Source organism: Podarcis muralis, chromosome 9 (genome assembly GCF_964188315.1).
Source record: "Podarcis muralis chromosome 9, rPodMur119.hap1.1, whole genome shotgun sequence".
NCBI classification, from domain to species: Eukaryota; Metazoa; Chordata; class Lepidosauria; order Squamata; family Lacertidae; genus Podarcis; species Podarcis muralis.
In genome coordinates this window covers 20,624,200-20,650,952 of record NC_135663.1, presented here as the reverse complement: position 1 = coordinate 20,650,952, position 26,753 = coordinate 20,624,200, and the positions used below count along the sequence as shown (strand labels likewise).

Below are 26,753 nucleotides of genomic sequence, written 5' to 3'. Positions count from 1 at the left end.
TCTTTTAACTGCAGTTCAAACAGTCCATTAATTTATACTAGAAACTTTAGTGCCTATTTATATGTATTCTTATTGTTACCTTCTTATATGTATTCTTATTGTTACCTTCTCTCCTTTTTCTTTGTCCGTGTTTTTTCTTTTTGTATAATCTCAATAAAAAAGTATGATGCAAAAAAGAAAAAGAAAGAAACTTTAGTGCCTATCTCCACAGGTAAACAAATCTTCTCTTAACATCTTGGGAGAATGGAGAAGCTTTCTCATTAAGTGTCTTACCCTTTCTATTCCCCCCCCCCCAATACCTTATGTCAGAACAATTAAGTATAGCTGCAAAGAAATCTCAATGCATTGCTGCAATATTTGCTCTGCAAACAAGATTAGAATTAATGCTGACAGTTCTGATAAAGTATGGTGATTTCATTTTTATTAACATTTCATCTTGGATTTTATATGGTACAGTATTAATCTACTCTCAGCTGAGTGCCTTTTATTGAATATTGATGGTTTTAATTATGAAAATCTCAAATATAAAGAAGTTAAGAGTACTGTGTTGAAAATTTCCATGCAGCCAGCTGAAATTGTCAAAGTTACCAAGGATGTAAATATTTGAATCTGACTATTCATCAGCAAGGACAAATACTCAAATAGGATAACTATACCGTTTTTAGTACCAATTCTGATTTTGCTAGTTGAATTCTTTACTCTTTTCCACCTCAGTTCTTTCCAACTCTAAACAGCTACATTCCTCAGAAATGTGTCATTCAATAGACTTTGTTCAGTGAACCTGGTGGGCTCCTTCAGCCCTCTGGGAATACACGACTTTATCATCATCTGCAGGCTGGAAAAGCCATTATCTCAAGATTTTCATGGTGCTGTATACTTCCCCACTCTATGAGGGCTTTCCTTCTTTGCATCTCTCTCTCTCTCTCTCTGTGTGTGTGTTGTTGTTTTGTGTGTGTGTGTGTGTGTGTGTCTGTGTGTGTCTGTGTGTGTACACACACCGTTCTCGGCTGTCTTACTAAAATCCTCTGGCCTAATGTAATCAGATGATTTAAGCCTAAAAATCTCTGAATATCTTAGGTCCAAGGCCAGTTATGCCTTGTAGGCAAAACTAAGCAGCTGCTGAGGGCGACACAGTTGGTGCCAGAGATAATGTGTATCTTAAAAGTTCTTAAGCTGGCTGCCTACATGAACAGAGTGTAGCTAAAAAACTAACCTCCAACAACGTGGTGTTAGGCCAGCCTTCCCCAACCTGGTGCCCTCAGTCTAGATATTTTGGCCTACAAGTCTCATCAACCCAGTAGCACAGCTGTGAGCTAGGCCTAAAGAGCCTCTTTGACTAAACTCTCTTGTTATGAGGGAAATTATGAAGACACATATAAATCAATTTGTATCAATTGCTACACATTTGGAAAGCTTACCCTTTCCTGGAAATTCAACAAGGCCTAAGACTCATCTGAAGGGAACATAATAGCTTAGAAACAACCGCATATGCCCAATGTTAGACATAGAGTAGTCGTACCTATACACACTGAAATTAATGGACATGACTAATTTAGAGCTACTCATTTCAGTGGATCTACTGTAAGTACAATGCATGGTTGCAAAGACTGAACAAGTAGAAGGCTTCTAAATATATATATATGTGTGTGTGTGTGTGTGTGTGTGTTTCTTGTTCTGTTTTCTCAGAACAGAAACATATCATCAGCCCTTTTAAGATGACACACTGAAATAAATGCATGTATCTATGCTATTGTACTGTTTAGCCAGCCGGTCAAAGGCATTTCCGGGGTGTGGCTGCTGCTAAGTTCTAGGAGCCACAGGTGAGAGGTGAGAGTGGGGACCAAAGGTGGTCATAGCACCCCAGAAGAAGCATCACATGTCCCCCAGCAGTCGATACTGCCCCTTCCCTAACGCCCCATCTGTAGCTCTCCAATGGTTTCACTACACTCCCAAATGCGCACTCTGTAAACCTGAAGGAGCATCTCCACCTCCATCGTTCATCCTGGACACTGAGATCTAGCTCTGAGAGCCTTCTATTTTTTTTTTTGCTCCCCTTGGAGAATGGATAGTTTTATTTTATTTTTTTAACAATATTTTTATTGGTTTTTCCAGATACAACTTATAAAGAAAAGAACAAAAAAGAAAAAGAAGATAACAGAAGAAAAAAGAAACCATTTTTCCAAGATATTTTTCTCATAACCAACTGGACTTCCCCACATCTCCCTCGCCCTGCATTCTTTACAATAAAGATATCAGCAAATTATTACCTTGTTTCATGCATTCCTTTGTACTTTCCAATAAGTATACTTTGTGTTTAAAACTTATTATCTAATTACATTACCTTAAAATAAAAATGATGTTACTTTAAACATTAGTCCTTTCATAATTATAAACTTAATTTCCATATCACCGAATCTTGTTGCTGAAGCTAAATTTTCTGAGTCATGCAAACTCTTAACATTCATATAACTTAAAATATTTTTGTAAATAGTCTTTAAATTTTTTCCAATCCTCTTCAATTGTTTCTTCTCCCAAGTCTCGGATTCTGCCAGTCATTTCGGCCAATTCCATGTAGTCCATCAATTGCGTCTGCCACTCTTCCAGTGTGGGCAAATCTTGTGTCTTCCAATATTTTGCAATTAGTATTCTTGCTGCTGTTGTTGCATACATATAAAAGGTTCTGTCGTTCTTTAACACCTTCTGGCCGTCAATGCCCAGAAGAAGAGCCTTCTAGAAGTTGCCTCACCGTGAGAAGAAAAATTACAGGGAACCAGACAGAAGGCCTTTTCAGAAATCACATCCACCCTGTGGGACACCCTCCCGGCAGATGTCAAGGAGATGTCAGTTAATAAGTAACTATAGAACTTTTAGAAGCCATCTGTAAGCAGCCCTGTATAGGGAAGTTTTTAATGTTTGATTCCCCCCCCCCCCCTTCTTCCTCACTCTTTTTCTTTCCCTCTGTATTTTTGCTGGAAGCCACCCAGAGAAGCTAGGGCAAGCCAAGCATTATTATTATTATTATTATTATTATTATTATTATTATTATTTCATTGTCTCCTGAGACAGGCAGATATCAACCGACTATTGTACTGTATATTTCTTTCCATTACGGTCTGTAGAAATATTTCTAAGGTGTTCTTTGTGCTAAATTTGTGGCATTTTTTTCAGAGAAAAATTACCAAAGGTCCATACAACACCATTGATTTTTAAGCAAGTTCTCTGTTAAAATCAATAAGGAGTTCTGACTAAATCAGATAGCATGGCTGAGTCTTGTATTATTAATCTGACAATATACTCCTCCTCTGCATTCTGATTTTGAAGGGTTCTTACCTGTGCATGAGAGAACTAATTAAAATTGCATAAGGCTTCTGTACACCATAAAGTAAACCCAGAGATGTCTTCATTGTTAAATACGCTGTAAGATGTATTGGAAGTCTCTAGGTTTTAATATGAGTTCTTCAAAATAGAGTAATAATTTACCAGGGAGTTTACACACTTTCATTCTAAAACCTCCAGATTCATCCTATCCCATCTACAAACATATACATGCTTATTTATTTTATTTCCTACTTGACCTTTACCGTTAGGCCCCAGGCTGGGTTACAGTTGTAAAATATACAATTATAAAACAAACAGAATGAGAAAAGTACACAAACAATTCCTTATATACACCAATAAAAACATTTCAACCTATAAAAACAATACAAATATTTAAAAACAATTCCATATATACACAGTTTAAGTTAGTTCCAATACAGATGCAGTTATCTGCGAGTGGCCCCACTGAGCACAACAGAAATAATTTCTAAGTAAACATGCACAGAATTGGCCTGCAATATATTAATTTATTGCAAAGCTGAAAATTAGGAGTTTGTGACATTGGAAAAGAAAAATTCTATTTTCATTATTTATGTTTTGGGTTTTTTAAACTCTGTTTCCTGGCCTCAAGTGCAGCACTTTTACCCTATTTCGAACAAAAGTGAGCAATCTCCTCTTATACTGCATATAAAAAACCCAACCCAATTCAGAGTTCTGCAAGTGATCCTCACTAACCATACATAACACCTTTTCATATTAAAGATTTCCCTTTCCACTCACATGCGTTAGAGGCAGCTAATGCACACAATAAGGAGCTGGAAATGCCTTGCCATTGATGTGAATGGGAGAGCTCTATGTGCACAGAAAATGGTGGTTTGAGGCCTTTTAAAAGAGGATAAATTGCCACCAAAAGACTAGAATTGCATTTGCAAATACTAATGGAATTCTACCTGTGTAGGCATTTCTGCTAAGGCATCTTCTCTTAAAGAGGCAGCAGTAGTGCTTCTCCAACTGGGTAGATTTCACAAGCATCTGCCACCCCCACCTCCCATTTCTGAGAGTCTTTTTCTTTCTTTTGCCAGGCTGCTAGCACACCATTGCTGCTTTCCAGCCCCTGTACGAGAAAAGACTCTTATGCTTATATTCTACTCAAATATATACAAGCATAGTAGCTCAGTGGCAGACTCACAGGCAGAAGATCCCAGGTAAAGTCTCACAACCTACAGGTAGAACACTGGGCATGATGTAGAGAGAAGTCTATTGCTTTCTATTTCCTTTTCTGAAGTGTGCATCCCAACTGGAAGAACCTACAACGCCCCCCCCCCCCCCGGCCAGGTATAAAATTGCTAAAACTGTTATTTATTTATAGTTACAATGGTGTTTTTTTAAAAGAGACACACATTGAAAAATACACAGAAATAACAGCACCTGTAGGACATATGGTCCCACCATCATCCTTCACGCAAGAGTTTTTCTATTTTTAAACAAGCATTAATACAATGCCAGAAAAATCTCTAATGTATACTAAGGCATTACTTACAAGTAACTTCTACAGTAGCACAGTATTGGGCTACGATTCTATAGCCACTTACCTGTGGATAATGAGCTCACTGAGCTCAATAAGACTTACTTCTAAGTAGACATTTATATTATTGTATAAATATAAATAATAAATAATTATTGTTATTATTGGTTAAATATCATTACTACTGATTATTAGGGTTAGTCCGTATATTCTTGTATTGGACAATCACTGTCCCTACTTTTGAATTTAGGAGGTGTTAATAGTTTGGGGAGTGATACAAACAGCCACCTGGGGGGGATTTGTGTAGCGGCACAGCTGCAACCTGGCTTCACATGGTGGTCACAGGAGAAACGGGGAGGTGAATTTGACCCAACCCCTGCAAACAACCATTCGCAACCTATTTAAGAAGTTAATTTCCAGGAACTATTGGCTATTGTAAAATACATGGGTACACAAAAATGGCTTTCCCTTTCTTGAATGTTGTCACATGCTCTTATGTATGAAAACAACTTACCATTTCATTTGGCATTACCAAGGTATTTTTTATGAGGGACACAGGAAGGAACTGCTATAAAAATGAATCTACTGAACTACTGTTCCATAGGTCTATGTGTTTCACAGTTACCTCTCTACCAAGGTGTCCTAATTTTACTCAAGAGGCAGAGAGAGTACGTGTTCTAGCTAGTGTACCAGAATCCTTCATAACTTTATCTTTCAGCTTTTATTTAAGCGTACTGTGTTCTTTCATTGCTCCACTAAACCATTTGCCCATTAGATTTCTTTCCCTTACACTGTTGTTTCTCGTCTCCTTTCCATATCACCACAACTTTGCTTTCTTATTCCATTTGCTCTCTCTTGCTTCTTCCCCAATGGAGACCAAACCTATTCCATTATTTTATTTATTCATATAGCATCATCCACAGACACGGCACTTTATAAATTACGAGAGGCAGCTTTTAAAAAAACAAGAAATCAACACAAAAGAAGGCAACAGGAGAGGGGAAGGAGTACACAAAGCAAAAACACGCAGAAAATGGCAAGAATTTCAGTTATACACAGCCTTGGTTACAGTAGAGTTTGAAGGGTAAGCACTTCTGCCAAAAGCGTCAAAAAAAAGGTGGATTTTGAGGAAGGATTTGATGAAATTAGGTGAAGGAGAATTGAGGGGGGATTGTGAGAAGCAGCTCGAGGCATTAGGGTCAATAAGAGAGAGTCATCCATTGGACACACCTATTGCACTGAGCAGATGAAGCTGCGGGGAGTTTGCTTCCCACCTCCTTGCTAAAACCCCCCCACACCTGGCCCCCACTCCTAGCTGACCTGGGACTGAAGAACTGATAGGAGGTGTGAATTGGGTCCATCTACCAGCCAAAGGACTACTGCAGGGGATGTGTGAGTTTGGGGAAGGGGTTGTGTTATTAACAATTAGTCATAGATTGCCTTGAGAATCATGTGGTTGAAAGGTGGAGTATAAATCTTCAGATTAGTAAATCAGAGGATATAGCAAACATTTGGGTGGCTGACTGCAGCACCGCTGGAGGAAGAAAAGTCATGGGGGAAACAGGGCCATAGAGGGTTTTGAAGGAAAATAACAACAAACAAACAAACAAACAAACAAACAAACAAACAAACAAAACTTGGGCAAGACAGTACGCCAGCATTGGGATTTAAGCAGGAATATCACATGGTCATATAGGTCATGTGGTATTAAAAATGTTTCTAGTAATTGGTGTCCTCCAATTCAACTCCCACTATCCCTCTCCATTGCCCCTGCTGGCTGGGGGTGATGGGAATTGGGAACCCAACTTCATCTGAAGGGCACCATGCTGGGCACTCCTGTACTAAGCCATGTCTATTCTTGCTATGGGTTCACAACAGAAAACGCTGGGATAGAACTGTAGGGATTTTGCAGAACCCAAAATCTGTGTTACAAAACATAAAAGTACAAGAGTATGTACCAGACAGTACCGAAAAGCATTCGTTTAATAACATCTAAATAAAGACCGTCGCTCATGTGAAGGTAACCCAGTTTAAACCATTTAAACCAATACACTGCAGAACTAAAAGTGATTTTAAGTTGTGAACCACCCTGATCTTAGGTTGGTATACAAAATAAATAAATGAATGAATTCAAAAATTTGTGGTGGGTTTTTGTTTTTTAGAGAGTGCAATCACTATTTTTGATTAAGAAAAAACGAAACCCTGAATGGAATCTGTGCAAGATCTGAAAGTGGACAGGAAGCCAGCCTAGGGTTTATGATGGAATGTCATGAGGTCCATGAAATGAGAATGGAAGGGGAGATGTTTGGAGGAAGGTGGCACCATCACGTCTCCAGCTAAAATGGACACTTTCCTATAAGAACTACCCTACGTTGTCAATGGTGTGTGGCAACCATCATGTCAAGCATCTTGCTAGATTCTTACACAAACCTCCCTTCCATGACCCTTCTTCTAGTTCCTTCTAATTATCCCTATGACAAAGAAAGACAACAGACAGTACAGCGCATTTCTTCCTCGTGTTGTTCAGAGAATTTTCCACAGATCTTTCTTCTCAGTGGATCTTGGGCTGAGAGCTAGACAATATTCACCTAACTTATTTACTGTTATTTATATTCCACCCTGAGGAAAAAAAATATCAAAGCAGCTTACCTAAAATATTAAAATATAATAAAAATGTTTATCTGGGAAGAAGTATGGGAACTTTTTGCAGGTATGGTTTGATTTTGGTATCCTCATTTTCAACATTGTTTGCTATGGTTCTTTTTTTTTCATTGTGCTATCACTGTGTTATTTTTAAGATGTTAATGAATTCACAGTGTTTCTTGGACTGTGGTTTGTTTTTAATTCTAAGCCACCTTGAGATTTTTTTTTAATGCTGTGCTGTTTATGAAATACCTTTGGCTGTGATCCTAAATTGCACCTGCCTGAAAGTAATGCATTTCCTTCCAACACCACACATTTAGAATGGAGGTGTTGAATAATATTGGAAATGGCCCTCAGCATCTCTTGTAACGTTTCCATTTTACAATGGAAGACAAGCTCTGCAGTAGCAACCAATTACTTCTGACTATCTTGAAGGAAGGGACGCGGGTGGCGCAGTGGGTTAAACCTAGGACTTAAGCCTAGGACTTGCTGATCAGGAGGTCGGCGGTTCGAATCCCCGCAATGGGGTGAGCTCCCGTTGCTCAGTCCCTGCTCCTGCCAACCTAGCAGTTCGAAAGCACGTCAAAGTGCAAGTAGATAAATAGGTGGGAAGGTAAACGGCGTTTCCGTGCGCTGCTCTGGTTTGCCAGAAGTGGCTTAGTCATGCTGGCCACATGACCCGGAAGCTGTACGCCGGCTCCCTCGGCCAATAAAGTGAGATGAGCGCCGCAACCCCAGAGTTGGTCATGACTGGACCTAATGGTCAGGGGTCCCTTTACCTATCTTGAAGGAATTTCCTGGTTCAACCACTTGCGTTTATCTTACAACCTGGGAGCAAACAATCTACAATAGGGTGTGAAGGAAGCAAACAGCATAGTTCAGGAGAAAAGCAGAATAAATTATTATTTAAGGAATCACAGCATGCAAAAAGCAGTGAAAAAATGAAGTCAGTATAGATGCTAATATGCGATTACATATAGAACTAGCTGGCCATGCTACAAGGTCAGCAACTTTTAAAAACAAGCAGGGTTATATTTTGATTCGAATAAATGCTTAAAGTGCATATCTAAGTTAAATCTCCTAAAGTCATGGACAAAATACATTTGCAGAGGTGCAAGGCAGAGGTGTTTACATTTATACCACCTTTGTCAGAAGTATTAAAAGTGGGCACTGAAGGCAAGGCCTTCCTTATGGTAGCACCTAGATCAGGGTCTCCAGCTGTTTTTGGACTACAATTCCCATCATTCCTGACTACTGGTCCTGCTAGCTAGGGATAATGGGAGTTGCAGTCCAAAACTAACTACAGACCCAAGTTTCAGCAATCCTGACCCAACGCTTTTCTCCTGGGAAAATCTGCCAGGTTTCTTCTCTGCTTGTACTTAGGTGGGCAGTTAAACCTTTTGGGGTTTTTTATTCCAGAAAGTTATTTTTAAAGTCATTTTTATTATTAAAAGTATAGAATAATTATAAGAATGTTAACAAGGGCTACAGTTCAAGTCAGCCAGTTTATGCAGAGTCATTCTATTCCTTTTAAAACCCATGCATTTCAAACACGTAAAACAAGTTTCTACTACATCTGCACTTTCATGAATAAGTTCTTAATATTCCTGCATTATACTTTTGGTGTTACTGTGTTTTGTTAGGTATTAAGGTTTTAAGTCTATTTGAATACAGAGAAAGTTTGACAAAATTATAGTGAAATAAGCCTTAAGAGTGCTAAATGAGTGTTAAAGAATGAAATGTAGAGATATAAGTAAAGTAAGTGAGTTAGAGGTTGAAGTGATCTATCTATGGAAGCATTTCCCTGTCAGGACTAATAATTTTGCATTGCAGTAGGTGAAAAGAGCAAGCCAGTAACTTGTTTAAAACATTTGTGCAATAAAGTTGATGTCAGCTATATGGGCAGAAAAAATTCCAGTGCTTTATTTTTCCTCGGGAAGAAATCACAAATTATTACAGTACTTGCAAATACAGTATTAGACAAGTATGGCAGTTTTGAAGTGTCTAGCTTTCTTTACTAAGCAAAAGTAAAATAAAAATACTAGATTAGATCACTTTCCAGGGCATCAGAACATTTCTGGAATCTTTTTCATTAAACCCACATCACTGCTTGATGTCTGTTACTGCTGAAACTAGAGTGTCTGATGCTACATGCTGGAAGAATAATAATGAAAGATTTAGGTGAAGAGTTATACTATCAACTATGAGATCATCTAAGCCACAAAGATTATCCTACCAAAATCAATATGGTATACAAATACAAAGCACCTTGCATACAAAGGAAGATACAATATTTTTAAGGATTCCCCTGCTGCTACTTGTACATAAATCACTGATAAATCATTTCAAATGGGGCTTGCAAAGGAGAAATTCCTTGTTGACTTGCCCCTTAAACATGAGCTATGAAGCCCATTTAAACCATGAACTCACTAGGTGCCCTTAAGCAAGTTGCCTTTTTTGCTTCAGTCTCCACCCCCCAGCAATCATGGGATAACACAAACATTTATCATTATCGTTTGCAACACCATGTTACTAAGAATCCTGCTGGATCATACCAACTGGCAATTTAGTCCAGCATCCAGTTATCACAGTGGCCAACCAGATGTTTGTGTGAAGTCCTCAAGCAGGGTTGGACAACAACAGCACAACCCCCATCCCCTATGCACCCTGCCTCCAACAGTGGAAGCAGAACATAGCCACCATGTCCACTAGCTCTTGATAGCCTTATCCTCCATAAATTGGCCTCTTTTAAAGCCACACCGATGGGCCTCACTACGTCCTGACAGAGCAAACTTCTTCATTTGCACACCGTGCGAAGAAGTTGTCTACCCTGATTCTTTCAACATAGCCCCGAGTTCTAGTATTATCATCAAGGTTCTAAAATTCATCCCATTCCATATTCTCTACTGCACTGTGTATCATTATGCACCCTTATCAGCTGTTATTTATACGCCCCTCACTCACTGTTTTTCTAAACTACAATTATTATCCTATTTTCAGCCCCAAAGCCTCCAAAACCAAGAACACAGCAATACAACAAAAGATGCACTTCTATTGCATCTTCAATCATATCGAAACAGAAAAATAACAATATACTCTGTAGCCCCAAATGCCTTTGTTGCATAGATTTTTTGATGCCTCACAAGTCTGATCATTTGACAGGGACCTTGGCACTCCATGGAGACACCAATATGGTTTCTCAATGGACAAGGTCCTATTTTTTTATTAACACATTTTTAGACTAGAAGTATTTAACACATAAAAAAAGGAACTCCAAGCTATTAACAGATTTGAAAACTCAATGATCCTAAATCCATATAAAGCAAAGCAACCCGAGAACTGAAATCTCAGTATATTGCACGCTATTATTCCTGAAATAAGCTTTCCCCTACCTGCACTCCCCCCCCATAAACAATATATTTTATCATTGTTACCACCATATAGGCCAATGCTTATGCATGTCATGAACTGGCAGTACAATGAGGAGAAGGAAGAGGATCCCAGCGATGGCAGTAGCTGGGACTGGGACACTTTGGGGCAAGCAGGGGATGAGGAAGAAAGTACTCACAGAGTGATGGAAGATGGTGAGGGGATGGAGGTCAATGCACAGGAACCAGAGCAGCAGGACCCATCATCAGAGGGGCCCCTGCCTCCATGGTGGGCACTGAGGTGTAGAGAGCATTGGCAGGGGTGCTCTAGGAGGCTGAGGCAGGCAAGGGCCCACAGTCCAGCTCCCTAGTTGGCCAGGTGGGGCTCGCTAGCTCTGGGAGGAGAGGTGTGATTCCTCAGCTGGAGTAGGCTCAGGACAGGTGAGGGCTACATGCCTCATCAAGCCCAGTTGCTGCAATCAGCAAACAAAGTAGAAAAAGGAACCAGAGCTGAGGTGCTGTGTCTGCTGAAGTGGCCATGTTGGTGGACTCTATGGGACTGTGGTTCGGATTTGACTGGATCCTGACTGCTGGACTTCAGACTTGGCCTACTTGGATTGACCCTGGACTGTGTTTCCTGACCTTTGACTTTGCTTGTGCGGATTGACCCTGGTCTTGTTGGACTTGACATACTGACTTGCTGCCAGGTAGACCAGGGGTTCAGAACAATTAATGATCCATGGGGGGGGGGGGGAGTGAGTCTACTGAAGTCTAGTTTGTAATGAAATTTCCACCATCAATAAAAAAATTAATAAAATGTCCAGCAAATCAGCAGCAAATGTTAAACACCAGAAGCAGACACTTTGCAACATAGTCTAATCCATGAGGGCAACATCCTGCTTCCTCTTCACCCGACAGCTGGGTGCAGCGGAAGCCCTGTTCCATCAGCTAATTTGATGCTGGATACCATGCTATATGATACAGGCATGAAAACACATCCATAAAAGCTGCTAGCCCATTTACACATGAAACCGTTAAGTATTTGAGTACTACTAATGGCCTGAATGGAAACTTCTGTTGTGACACCTGAATTCACCAAAGGTAACGGAGTGGTTTTTGTTTTTGAAAATCTGTCCTAAGTCCAACTGCAAGATATTCAACCTTTGTCACATTGTATAATAATTGCAAATGAATTCAATGAATCATACAAATTGGCATATTGAAATACAGTTCTGAATAGATATATATCTATAGATAATATTTTTCAGGCCAAAAATTTCAAGAGAAACAAAATCTCAGTTCCAGAAAAATTGCTTTAAGTAAAGAAAAATTGCTTTAAGTAAGTGACAGGCAACCTATTACAATTGCAGAGCTCCCACACACTGCTATGTACATATATTAATGGCATACATCTTTTGATTATAACATTAATGTTTACAAGGTCTATATGAAACCCAACTGCATACATGACCCTCTTAGGGGTAGAAGATTCAAAACATTTAATCATGAAACTGACTTAGCAATTTAGTGCTCAGAGAAGCAAATGTTTGATTCTTTGACATGATTTACCAAGTGGGTAGGAGCTCACAAAGAACATCTAGTACTGGAGGGAAAAAACACCCTCAATATATTATTTCTCAGGCTTTCCAACTGTTATAAAGTGCAGAAAATAAACCTTGTAAAGAGCAGAGAGGAAGATTAACATGAAAGCCGCTACATAGACCTCAAAAGCTTCATACTACAATTATTGAGCACAGAAAAGTCATTACAATTTGCTAGGTTTTTTTTTTTAAAAAAATAGTTCTTATGAAAGGCTTGTCTTCAAAGAGAGATGGTTCTGCAAAGTTTGGTGAGTGCCCTGCTGACAGAAAATGAGGCCAACTGTATAGGCCCTCAAGCTTTGATTATGGTGACTTCCTCAGTAACAGCAGGGATGCTTGCAGAACCACCTACAGCCAACTAAGCAGTGGCCTTTTCTGTCCTCTTTACCCCTCCTCTCACTCAACCCTTCCCTCCTCTCCTCCCCTCCCAATGAAATGCATAATAGCAACACTTCAAAAAATAAATAAGCCTTCTGGAAGTGGTGCAATGGCTGTGGAACCAGAGTGAAATATAACAGGACCGACGGGGTTACATTGGCTTTGCTAATAAAACCAAGAGTTTGTGTGTGCTGGGAATAGGGCTGGACAATCATTCAAAACCAGACTGAAGTCTATATTGTGATATCGGTTTCATGATTTTTGACCTGGCCGTATATCGCAAATCACGATGTGTGTATGTTATGCAAAAACCAGGATGTGGCGGGGGGGGGGGGACAAGGTTGGGGGACCGCTTCTAAGCAGTCATTTCTCTACAGCCAACCTTTATGTGGGCTCTCCATTCCGTGGCACCACTGCTCCCTTGATGCAGCCTTCATGATTACAGTGGTCTTCCAACAGTGCACAACCCCTCCTGTTCACAGCTGTATGAAGTTCTTCTCCCAACTTCTTCTCAGTGCCAGAGCAGATGCTTCAAATGCAGAAGGCCCAGAGTTCAATTCTGGCTTCTCTAGGTAGGGCTAGGAAGCCCAGCTGAAATTCAGGAGAGGCAATATTTGACAGCCCCTGCCCCCTGCAGCCATCTGGCCTTCCCAAAGCCAGGTAAGTGAGGATCTGGGATTTGGGAAGGAGGCATGGAATTCTGACAGGGTCCTAGAGTCATCCAGTCTCCTTCCCAAAGCCGAGTTAATGCTTTCCCAGCTTTGGAAAGGAGGTAGAGGGACTCTAGGACCCTGCCAGAGCCTCACATCTCCTTCCCAAAGCCAGCACCTCACTTAGCCAGCTTTGGGGAGGAAGCAGGAGGGCCAGGTGCGTGTGTGTTAAATTTTGGGCTCACTCCTCGTCCCCCCTCCACATGGCATGGCAGTGTGCGGCCCACGGGTTCTGTGTCAAAGTACTCTTGTGGCCCACTTGGTATGAAAAGTTGGACCACCCTGATGTAGAGAAAGACAGACATGATTCAATCAAAGGCAGCTTCCTGTGTTCCTATGACAAGGTAATTTTTATTCTGCCACTACTTCTGTGCTACATGCAATGTCCGTAGAATAACTCTCATAATAATAGAACTGTTACCATGATTTTGTGTGCAGCAACTTTACAGGTTTCCCCAAAAAACTTACAGTGCTGCAGAAAGGGAGGTAGAAGGGAAGAAGGGCAGGTAACCTGATGTAATGCTGCAACCCAAGCCTGCCATTCTAAACACACCTAGGTGGAAGCATGCCCCATTGTAATCAAAGGCCCCAACTTCCAAGACTGCAATTCAAAGTGGGTAAACGTAATGAGGAGGGGGGGAAAGAGAAAGACAAGAGACCCCACAATTTTGACAGATACAAGTTACCGAACCACTTAAACAGGAGGCATTGTTAAATATACGCATTCGTGTAGATATACAGCTTACAGGAAGGTCTTGCTCAACAAGAATGATGTAATCGTGAAAGTATGGGCAGTAAAAGATCCAACAGCCAGCCAAAAGAACCTTAGTCGTGTGCCCACATGGAAAGAAAGCCTCGGGAACACTGTACTTGTTACCAATAATGTTATAGCAGCATCCAGGCTCACTCTCAAATCTTACGTTAAGGATGAGCAGCAGCAAAATGGTTCCACTCTGTAAAATTTTGGCAGGGAACAGTAGATGGATCCATTGTGCTCCTGTCGAAAATCTCATGAGTGGATCTCAGATACCAGAATAGCTTTTCTGCAGTTCACTACTAGCTTGCAGCAAGAAGCCAGTCTGGCACCTTAATTCATACCCAGTTCAAAGCATCCCAAGTACAGCCACTCTGGCTATGTCACTGCATAGGTTCCAACACCCCCTGGCACAGTTTTCGCTACTTGCTGCTAGCCATGCCAGACACAGATCATTAGCATGCATACCTCTAGTTGTCAAGACCCCAGCGTGGCAAGTGACTGGCATTTCACTTCCCATATAGAGTACATCAGGTGGAGCATGTAATTCTAGAGTACCCCAAGAATGCCCTGTTTCCACTGTGGCCAGCAGGCAGTAAAAAAATCAGAACTTGCTTGCAGCACCAGACACATTCATTTTGTAGAATCGAGTGAAGATCTTTTATTTACCCAGGATTTTAAATTATTCTTAACTTACCCATGCTGCTAACTTACTTAGGCTGTTGATGTAAACCTCCCTTTGGGTTTTATTGGAAACTGAAGGGTAAGATATATAATCACTATACTATAAATATTGTTATTTACTTATATAATATTATAATATGGATAGGTAATCACAGGGTTTTCAGATGCTAGAATCTGCCACAATATGTTGTCCCACTCTGAAAATGCTTCTGTCTCAAAAAAAAGAGGGGGGAGCCAGGGTTCTGTCTTGGTTGAAATTCAAGAGCACCCTGGACTCTAGTTGTTGCACCCATTGAAACCAGTTTAGTTTCCATGACCTCACTGTTCCCTCAAGCAGTCCCCCAAAAGGGGAGAGGGTCCTGGTGTACTGCCCTACTGTGTTTTATACCAAATTCTACCCTCTTATATCTGCCTGGTTCCTGTATACTCTACTCTTTTTGCTTTGCTTGAATTCTGCTGCCTTGCTTGGATTCCTCCCCAATCCTCTTTGCTGGCATGCTCAAGTATCCCATACCTCATCACACCAAGACCACCTCCGTAGGCTCAAGCGCTGGAAGATATCCCAAGAATCCCCCCTGAGCTATGGTTAATACAGGCTTGCAAACAGCCAGTCGCCTGGTAGCTTGTTGTAAGTAGTAACCATCTCTGCACATTACCTGGCAAGAAATATTCTATCTTAAAAATAGAAGAGGTAGGCCTTTCCTACATGCTTTCCACCTTTGAAACAGTCTATGTGCCAGCAATGACCAACACAAATATGCCAGTGTTTTATTTATTAAATTTTAATATATAATTTTTATTTATTAAAAAATAAGGTAACAAATCTTGGCCTGTTCTTTCAATTTGAACACTATCTCTGCCATAGATCAATGACACTAGTATTTCTCCACTGTAACTAGCTAGTTAATGAATTCCTGTTTCCCTTCTATATATTGAAGTTAATAATGGATATATAATACCCTACATAATGGTTTTCTTTTAGTCTGAAAACAAGGTAGGACCATAGGCAGCAGTAGGTTCATTTGGTATATTTATATCCTGCTTTTCTTTCCTCATGGAACTCAAGGGAATATACACAGAATTCCCAGGTAGACTCCCATCCATGCATGGGCCAGACCTAGTCCTGCTTAGCTTCAGCAAGGTGGCTGCATCATATGACCTCATATCATGTTTTTAGACTCAGCTGGTAAAACCATCCAAGGAAATCTTCAATGCAATCAGCAGTTTGGAGAGCCAGGCCTTAGAAAAGCTGAGTGAGCAAGTTAACACCCACTACTTTCAAGACCAACACAGTTTTCTGAAGATTTCTATGCTAATCCTACTTTCCCAAATGACAGTGCAATCCTGTGTGTGCCTCCTCAGAAGTAGGTTCATGCAAGATTGCAGCCTTAAGTCCACAGCTTGCCTTACATCACAAGAAAGTCATGATTTACAGGAGACAGAAGGCAGCATCAAGTAACATATATTAATTATGAATATATTTAAAAGGACACTGCAAAGTCTGGCTTTATCACAGTGACAAAACACACACCGTAGATAATTTACCTGATACTGAGGAAACTAAGCCAGCCTATGGATGCACCAAGCCAAATTATCTGAGGTTAAGTTTATTAGACTGATATTCAGCTTAATTAAGCTGCTTGATTTACTGGTAACATCACAAGAGCTGCATCAACTTAATATTTAAGAAAGGCCGCTGGTGCATTTTAAGTTAAGAATGGGGTCCTTATTGCGAGGCACACAGATTTGGTGTGACCAGGAAATGCACTGAAGGCAACATCCATTTCAACCCACCCTAAAGCAAGCCAGCATCTACTTTTATTTTAACAATCCCGGCAGTCACGACTTCGATCAGAACCGAGTCTGTGTCGTCATGGGCTTCCTATACATCCGCTATCCCTGCTGTACCCTAAGACAGCAACATCCCTGGGAGGCTGAAGGTGGAAAGCATCAATTAGAAAAGGCGGGGGGGGGGGGGGAGAGAGAAGAGAAGAGAAGCACATTGCACCCAGCCCAAGCTCCATCCCCGGGTTGTGTGCGGATGAGGAAGTTGCCTGAAGTCCGCTTCCTTCTCCCGCTTGTAGGACACGGAGCGAGAAAGAGGGAAGCCAACTGGGGAGATGGGGTGGTGGCCCATAATGGTGGTGGTGGAGGGGGGGGGAGGACAACGGGGAAAGGATGCACCTTAAGAAGCCACACAACGTGCGCTGGAGAGAGCCTGAGAGGGGGTGGCGTTGGGAGAACGCCCCACTTCCTCCAACCTCGCCGGCCCCATTTCCTCGGCCACCCCTCCAAGACTGAGGGACCCTCCTCTCGCCAACGAGCCCCTTTAACTCTCCGACCTCCTCGGACCTCCCTCCCCCCAAAGAGACGCTTCCTTTGGCGAGCCCTGCCGGGGAGGTTTGAGGTGACTTACCCATGTTTCCGCCCGGAGAAATGGGGCGCGGAAGAGGCGCTCCTGGGAGAAGAGAGAGTCTTTCTCCCCACCCGGCTGCTGCGGGGCTGCTTCGCTCTCGCCGCCTCCCCAGTGGCCAGGGAGGGACAGGCGGGGCCCGAGGCCGGTGCAGCTGCTCTGCGGCCAAGAGGCGCACGGACAGGCGGCGGCGGGCAGAGGAGAGCAGAGGGGCGGGTGGCTAGGAAGGAGGCAGGGGCAGCCGGGGCGCTCGCTGCCTTTCCTGCCGTGCCTGGGTGTGCGTGTGTGTGTATGTGTGTGTGCACGCCACTGCGTGCGCGCGCCGCCGGGCTGGAGGAGGCAGAGGGAGGCTTGCCCGCGCCCGCGCCCTGACTCGCAAGCAGCGAAAGGAGGCGGAGGCACAGGGGACGGTTCCGGGGTGCGTGCGCCCAGGGCGCGCACGCGCGCGCCGGCCGTGGCCAACAGTCCGCCCTGCTGCTGCTGCTGCTGCTGCCGCTTCCTCCCTTTGCCCAGAGGGGAGTGAAACGGGGTTTCTCTCTGCTACCGTGTATGCCGGCTGGATTATGAGTCAGTGCCTTTCCGTACATCCGGGCAAGGCCCTCCTTTTGGAGACACAAAGGCCGGCAGCGCAGCGGGAGGAGCGGGGAGGCGGGTGCAGAGCGGCCACCCGGGAGGAGCCCCGCGTGGCCTGCGATCCGCGAGCAGGGAGGGTCTCCGCCCAGCTGCCGCCGCACCTGCCCTTGGCTGGGACGCTGCTGGGCCTCTCTGCGAGACCCAGACCCAAACATGGGGGGCTGTGCTTACGGGTTTTGTAGTATGCAGTTCAGAAAATCAGGGCTTGGCTTGGGGTGTGTGCGTTTCCTTTTTGTGTGTGTGCAACAATGGTGAATGCACGTTGAGCCCCGCCAGGCGGAGGGTTGTCCTATGCAAAGCGGTCCTTTTTGCGTGCCTTATGCAGAGGCTGGATGGAATTGGTAGGGCCACCTGTGAAGAGCTCTGTTGCTGCCCACAAATTCCTAACATGGACTGAAACTAATTCCCGCTGGAAATAAGCTGCAGGCAGCCAAAGCTTGAGTTTTTAGTCTTCTGATTAAGAGCAATATTAAAGGAGTTGGAATGGCTCCGTTGGTAGAGCATCACGCTTGTGGGTTGGGCAAAAGCCTGCATTGCAGTGGGTTGGACTAGATGACCCTTGGGGTGCCTTTGAACTGTACAATTTTATGAATTGTACCTTAGCCAAACAGGTAGGTGGTTGTGATCCCCCACCCACGCACTGAACGTTACGGCGGAGAGCTGCCAGTGCAACCCCAGCCCTAGGAAAGGAGCCTTTGAACATTACCACTGCTATTTAACAAAAACCACCAAGGGAGCCTTTACATTGGGATGGGGTGCTGATCTCTGTTCTGGGATTCTCCAGATTTCGGTGAGGGTGGGCATATCAGTAGTTCTTCAGTGAGAGGTTTTGGTAAAGGTACACAAGTTTCCCTAAAAGAGCTTGCCCACCACTACCAATATTTCCCTACAAAGTGCACCAAAGGAAGAACACATACATGCTAAGCTGGGGCTGATGGCAGTTAAAAAGGTAAATGTACCCCTGACCGTTGGGTCCACTCTGGGGTTGTGCGTTCATCTCGCTCTATGGGCCGAGGGAGCCGGCGTTTGTCCACAGACAGCTTCCAGGTCATGTGGCCAGCATGACTAAGCTGCTTCTGGTGAACCAGAGCAGTGCATGGAAATGCCATTTACCTTCCCGCCGGAGCGGTACCTATTTATCTACTTGCACTTGACATGCTTTAGAACTGCTAGGTGGGGGCAGGAGCTGGGACGGAACAACAGGCTGACCTTCCAATCAGCAAGCCCTAGGCCCAACAGCCATAACGTTGCTCATGCCTGAGAGCACCTGTTTTGCACCTAGAAGTTCCCAGGTTCAAGGTTCCTGGCATCTTTTAAAAGCATCCCAGGTAGCAGGATCTGGAAAAAATCTGCCTGAGGCCCTGGAGAGCTGTTGCTAGTCACAGTAGATAGTACTGTACAGAGTTATATCAGGCTTCCCAAGCTTGGTACCCTTCAGACAATTTTGGACTTCAGAACCCATCAGCCATAACCATTGGTCAATGGTCAGGGATGATGGGATCTGCAATCCAGCATCATGGGGGAAAGCTGCGTTAGATAGTGATCTGACTCAGCGTAAGGTAGTTTCACATGTGCCGTTGTTTCCTATGTTAATAGGAAGTGCTGAATGTGCTTTTTTAGCTTCATGTGAGGCCTAGTGGGATTGGTTAGCACTCTACATATACTCATTGTGTGGCATATAGCAGGGGTGAGCATTTTCTTTTTTCATAGAACCCAAAGAAGATCCACCAGCTAAAGCCAAGGGCGATATGGTGGTTTAGGAATGGTGGTTGACCTACTTTACTTACAATTAAGGAACAGGGCAGCTCTCAGGATGTATCTCAACTCATGAATTTGTTTTCAGTACCAGAACTGAGATCACCATCTCAGTTCAGATCAAAGTTTTTCCTTCTAGGATAACTAGTAATAACTAGTAATTTTTACAATGTCAACAAATGAGAAACAACATTATTTAATGTAATATCGGTGGGAGAAAACTAGGAATAAACCTATGCTCCTTATTTCTGCCTAAGTAAAATTCCTTTGCAAGATCTGAGCGTTTGAGACAGCTTGTTAATGATGAGCTTTGCTATTGTGAAGGAGCTGAAGTGAAGACTAAAAATAAGTTTCTTAGGACTGAGAGTGGAAAAGGTGAGATTGGAACCTTTGAATGTGTTCTTTCCCTATTAACAGCTGATACAAAAGCTCATGGGAATGTAAAAGGTCACAGTGAATCGCCATGTTCTTCATCAAACTGGATTTGGGCATGAGTTGACATCTAACAGAATCACTTTGGAGAGGAAGTTAAATGCCTTCTCACCCCCTTTAATAAAAACTATATACAAGACAAGTACAGATACCATAAAACTTAGAAACAACACAACCCAGAACACATTTCAGTTCCGTTCTCATATGCATGCGCATATCCAAACACCCATATAATAATTATTTTTATTATTTATACCCTGCCCATTTGACTGGGTTTCCCTAGTCACTCTGGGCAGCGCCCAAAAGAATTAAAAGCACAAAAGAACATCAAACATTTAAAAACTTCCCTATCAGTGTCACAATCCAACACAGAGTCAGGCCCTTCTAAAATTTTATAGTTTCGTTCCCACGTATTGAAAAGATAAATGACAAATGGCCAAGCATTACCCCTCCCCCAATTTTGGTTAATGTAGTATTCTGAATATGAGCAACCTTGTCCAAGGGCCTCTTGTGGTCCTTGCGGCCAGGGCGATGGTAGTGGTTCTCAGGGTGAGGGACATAAATAACCCCACTGAAGTTCTATCCATCTGTTAAAATTGCCAGAAGAAGCCTGAATAGAGAGCAGTGTTCCTGTCTATTTGATCCTTGAGCTGAGCGCGAAACTCAGACTTAAAACATGGCTAGGTCACAGTGACTTGTGATTGCTTTTTACCTTTTGACATTTTCTTTTCACATACTTTGTGAGTTCCCAAGCTTCACCCGTTCTCACCCCTGGCTTAGTTTTGTATTTTTTTCCTCCCTTACTCTAAAGAGCTTCTGAAAGCATTTTGTCTGTGTAGCACAGTTTCCAAGAAGCTGTCAGGAGGGAGGGAGCAAATTATTAATACTTTAGTGGCAAACACACATACAGAGAGAGATTTAATTTTCTTAACAGAGAAATGATTTCATAACATTTACGGTGGATAAAGTGGAAGAATGTTAGCATTGCCAGAACAGCTTTGTATATGTAGGTCGACAGCTAGGATGTTACGGTTTATTTTGTTTGAAATAAAAAAGGGGCTACATTAAATATCAGTTTCTGCAACATTGTTACCTCACAAGGTTTGGGTGGTTCCTTCTTTGACTGCCTTTTGATGGCTTGCTAAATCAGTATTGGGATCTGTTTACGCCGCAGTAATGGAGCATCCATGAAATATGTGTAACAGCTAAAATGTCTCCCATCACTAAGGATGTGACAAATTGGTCCACTTCAGTTTGTTGTTTTCCCAGTCTTAAATTTGTTTCTCTACATTTCCACATCAGTTTGTGATTTATTATTTTTTTTTAATCATAATGAGAATTCATCAGCATTTTAGTGTGAATTTATCCTGATGTTTATAGGTTGGTGTTCAGTTTTTACCTAAAATACTTTTTTTTTTTTGCAAAGCAGTGTTCCCTAAAAATGCATTTTTGCATGTCTCTTTCACTAATATATACACTTTATGTGCGCTTTATGTGCACATTACTTGGCTGGAGAACTGCATGTAAAATTTGGAGAAGCGTGAATTGCGAAGGATGGTTGTGTTTTGGTTCTTGTGTTGTTTTAGAAAATGCAAATTAGGTTGGTTTGCCTTTAATTGCAAACTGGACCACATTTCTCTCCCATCCGTACCCATCCCCCAATGAGCAGCAGAAAGCCATCTGAACATGGTCCTACAGTTAAGATGAAAAAGAATTCAATTTTTTGTGTGTGCCTCAACATTTAGTAGGAAGGAAAGAAGGAATCATGCAGTCCCAAGATAGTTGATCATAGATCTAGATTTAGTGGCATCTGCCTTCTGCTTGAGTCAAGCTGTTCCAGCAGCCTGATACAAGACATTTATTGTGGAGGAAATACTGAGAGGGCAAAGCGGCTTTGGAAGAAATTATTCAAGGCAAGAAATGTTGATGAAACTGCCGATAATGCTAAGGGACTAAAAGAAAAAAGCACTCTGAATCAGCAGAACTTGAATAAAATTACCTCAGCGTTCTTTCTTTTTGTGCTTGCTTAAAATATTATTGGAAGTGTTTTGTTTATCTATCAGCTTTTTGCTTCCAAAGAGTGTAAGGAGTCAAAGAGGATGCCCAGGCTCTCTGGTTATTAAGGATTTACAGATAGCCTGTGACGCAGAGGAGAGTTTTGATAACCAAACAAACCATGACACACTTCCTTCTATTGTTTCCCCACAGCTACACTCTCTCGCCACAGTTTATTAACTGTTCTATTTTTCTAGAAAAAGAGGTGTTGGAACTCTCCATGGATGCCTTCCTTGTTCCCTTTATAATGGCAATGGCACCCACCTGAGAGGTGCTGGAACTGAGTTCCGGCTGGGGAAAAAAGCCCTGCTCTTATTTGTCATGAAAGCCTAGTTTGGCCAGAGACAGCTATAAGGGGGGGAGTGTCTGGCAGGTGAGGGACCCCAGAAAACTAAAAGGACCCTAAAAGGAATGAGTTTCCCCAAGTTGACTAAGGGTGGGTGTACACACTAGCTGCTTAAAACACAGCTAGGTTCCCCCTCCCCACTCAATTCAGATCAAATCTTGAATAAGGCTGCTCTATATGTCTCTCCCAACCCATGTCCACATAGCTCATGGGAGAAGAACCCCAGGCCCAGGGCTAAATGTGGTCCTCCAAGCTTTTCTATCTGCCCTCGGGAGTCCTTGTACATCATTTTTGCTTCTGTGGCCCCTGGAAGTTTGCCAAAGACAAAAAATAGAGCCCGTAAAGGTAAAGGTCCAGTCGTGACCGACTCTAGGGTTGCGGCGCTCATCTCGCTTTATTGGCAGAGGGAGCCGGCATTTGCCTGCAGACAGCTTCCGGGTCATGTGGCCAGCATGACTAAGCCGCTTCTGGCGAACCAGAGCAGCACACGGAAACGCCGTTTACCTTCCCACTGGAGCGGTAGCTATTTATCTACTTGCACTTTGTGCTTTCAAACTGCTAGGTTGGCAGAAGCTGGGACCAAACAACGGGAGCTCACCCCGTCGCAGGGATGCGAACCACCGACCTTCTGATCGGCAAGTCCTAGGCTCTGTGGTTTAACCCACAGCGCCACCTGCGTCCCTTAGGCTGTATTTAATTATACCACTCCTAGTATAATTAAACTCGCCCAAATTGCTTTGGGGATGGAGGAAAGGAAGGAGAGAAAACCTGCTCCATTGTTTCCAGGAAATTGTGCTTTATTTATTCAATTTATTATTTCTTCAATTTATATACCACCCTTTATCTGAATAAATTACCAGATGCCATTCCTCTGTGATGTGGCTTATCTTCTTTTTGCATGAATTAATTATATAAGAGGAGCAATTGTTTATTGTCAGTATGAAACTTTGCCGTTCTCAGAGAAGTACAGTTAAAAGAATAAGTGTTTGAGTGTTATTACGGATAATCTCTGTGTATCTGTGCAGTTTTGCTTAAGGGGCAGAGATGAACGGGTAACAGTACACCAGTGGGAGAGGATGACTTTGAAAATCCACACTTCTCTCTTGATAACTTATGGTGTGGGTGGTGGCAAGAGGATCACAGCTTGTATCAGCAGGTTTTCATATGCTTATCTTCAGGCAACGGAAATTGCTGGTAGGAGCGATGTTGCCCCCCTCCCTCTTCCCAGGGAAGAATCAAAAGTGTCAGGATCAAAGCCCACACTGCTGACTCTGTGCTTGCTGAGCTGCATTGATATAACAATGGTTCTGGGCATTAATAGCACAAAAGGTCGCAGGACACAAATGCTGGAGGATGACAGTGAGCAGAAAGGATCTTGCTTTAACACATTTTTTAAAACCAATAGGTATATATTTCAGCTAAACATATGATGGGAAGTAAGTCCAATTCACTACCGGAGAATTCAGCTTTCTTTTTCTTTTCTTTTTTTAAAAAATTGCATCTGATTTCTGTGCCAGCAAGGACAATGTTGTATGGCCCGGGGGATAGCTAATTTATGTGACCCTCCAAATGTTGTGTAACTGCAATGGGGGCTGCTGGCTGAGGGTACCGGGCATTGGGAGTCCCAACAACTAGTGAAAGGTCACAGGTTATCCACCCTGGCATAGACAGCAAGAGCAGGTCATACCAATTGAGGAAGCCCCACTTATGAGTGACCTGCCCTGGCCTTTTGGCAAAAGGAAACTGCCTTGTTGCTTAGGCTTGTTCCCTTCATTTCTCTAGGAAAGATGGAGAGCATGCTTTGCATGCAGAAGCTCTCAGTTCATTCCTCAGCATCTCCAGGTGAGGCTGAGAAAGGCTCCTGTAGGGTGAATGCCAGGGTAGACTACACTAAGCTTCTGGCTTTGTGTAAGACAACTTCTGATGTCCCTCTCCTTTTGCTAAACCTGTAGGCTAGCACACAGGTTAAATCCCAGTTTGTATTGTACTGATACTGTTTCCAACCTGACACAAACTCTGGTAACCACTAGACTAGACTGCTGCAATGTATTGCATGTGGGGCTGCCTTTGAAGGTGGTTCAAAAACTGCCATCAGTGTGGCATATGGCAGCCAGACTGCTGATGGGGAACAGGTGGTCAGAACATATATCTCTAGTTCTTGTGTGCTGCATTGACTTCCAATTTGTTTTCAAGCCCAATTCAAAGTACTAGAAAACCTTGACCTAGAATACCTTGCACAGGTCAGAACCTCAGTACCTCCCAGATCACCTTTCCCCGTGAATCTCCTCAGAACCTGAGATCAACATCTGAGGTGCTTCTCTTTGTGTCCTCTCCAAGACATATCCAGAGGGTGGCAACAAGAGAACAGGCCTTTTCTGTGGTAGCCCCTCAACTATGGAATGGCTTCCCCAGTGAAGCTTCCTAGCAACAACTTGTCATTCTGCCAGTGCTAGGTGAAGATGCTTTTATTGTCTCAGACACTTTGGTCAGCACTAACAATCTGGCGTTGGGTGGCTCTTTTTTGGGTGCTCATTCTTGTGGGTGGGTGTGGATATTTTGTGTTGTGTGATTTTTGTGTGTGTGGATAATTGCTTTTAGTGTATTCACATTGCTTTAAAGGATAGTATATTATATTTTGTGTGTTATTGCTTCTGTAAATCATTCTGAGGCTTCTTTTGATTGTGAAGCGATCTATAAATTGAATGAACCAACTAAACTAAATTTGAGGCTTGACAGACGACTCTTCTGAAGCAGACTGAATGATGAAGAAATAAGAAAATATATGTGGTGAAATAACTGTTTTCTTTGTGCAGGTATTTTTTTTGTAAACAGTTTTTACTGTACTTTTAGTAAGTACAGAACAAGGTAAAGCAACGGCAAAATTATAGCAAAGAAGTGAAGGGCAACACAAAAAAGATAAAATACCAAGCAGTGTTTTTAAGGCATATATGGTACAGAAAAGTAGCAGTGAACAAAGATGAAACTTTAGTTACGTAAGAGGAACAGCAGCTTCAGAGCTAGCTTGGCACAGAATGTTAATTACTCACCACCACCCCTTAGCAGAGTATATACATTCCTCTGAAAAAGTGTGTATACAAATTCATGGAGACTAAGGCTACCAGTGACTACTAGCTACCATTGCTCTAGACCAGGGGTTAGCAACATTTTTCCGCTGTGGGCCGGTCCGCCGTCCCTCAGACCATGTGGTGGGCCGGACTATATTTGGGGGAGGGGGAATGAACGAATTCCTATGCCTCACAAATAACCCAGAGATGCATTTTAAATAAAAGGACAATTCTACTCACGTAAAAACACGCTGATTCCCGGACCATCCATGGGCCAGATTGAGAAGGCAATTGGGCCGCATCCGGCCCCCAGACCTCAGTTTGCCTACCCCTGCTCTAGACAGTCTGCTGTCAAAGGCAGTATTCCTTTGAACACTACCTCCTGGGAATCACAAGTGAGGAAAGTGCTGCTGTTCTCAGGTCCTGCTATCGGGCTTTCCATCGGAAGCTGGTTGACCACTGTGAGAACCGTATGCTGAATTGCATGTGTTGGTTTTTGGATTTGGTTCAAGATAAAATAATATTGGTAAAATAAAAAAGAATTGCCTGGATTCCTAGATCCAGGTTTGGGGCAAGTACTCTTTGGTAAGAGAGTCCCAGCAGAGATTTAAAATCACAAACCATGCAACTAAATAAAGCCTGGAGACTTTTAAAATATCCCCCTCTGAGTTGCTTCTGGAGTTCCCCACTTTCTTTAACATAGAAAGCTCCCACATGTTTGGTAAGTTAAAAATGCTTTACTTACAAATGCTTTCCCATACAGCCACAAGAAAAGAAAAGCAGTATAACTTAGGTTCCAAAAAAAAGTTTCTAAATTATTTTTATAGTAGCACAAATATGGCTTGCTAAAGCCATGTGGTCTGAGCTTGGAGCATCCAGCTTAGACCTCCTTACTGGTAGGGTTCACATTGTAGAAGAACAACAACAACACAGAGTTGGTAATCTTTCCTCTCAAGGGTGTGGCGTAGCTAAGCCTGGCGGGACAGCTTACTCTTGTCTTAGCCCCTTCATGCATTAATTAGAGTTAAGTATGCTAGTTATATGAGGGTGATTTATCCCACCAGATGGGCCTT

The 26,753-nt window shown here is 42.6% G+C and overlaps 1 protein-coding gene across 4 annotated transcripts in view; it reads right to left on the bottom strand.

The window, feature by feature from the left end:
• The window catches only part of RAP1GDS1 (Rap1 GTPase-GDP dissociation stimulator 1), a 102,451-nt gene extending 84,634 nt beyond the window's left edge, over positions 1-17,817 (bottom strand). The window contains exon 1 of one of the 4 annotated variants that reach the window (XM_028743425.2): positions 17,398-17,817. In XM_028743425.2, coding sequence (XP_028599258.1) covers positions 17,398-17,401 — 4 coding nt within the window. In that variant the 5' untranslated portion in view covers positions 17,402-17,817. The remainder of the gene's footprint in view (positions 1-17,397) is intronic. The other 3 variants (XM_028743423.2, XM_028743424.2, XM_028743426.2) reach the window with 3 other exon arrangements.
• Positions 17,818-26,753: the final 8,936 nt, after the last annotated feature.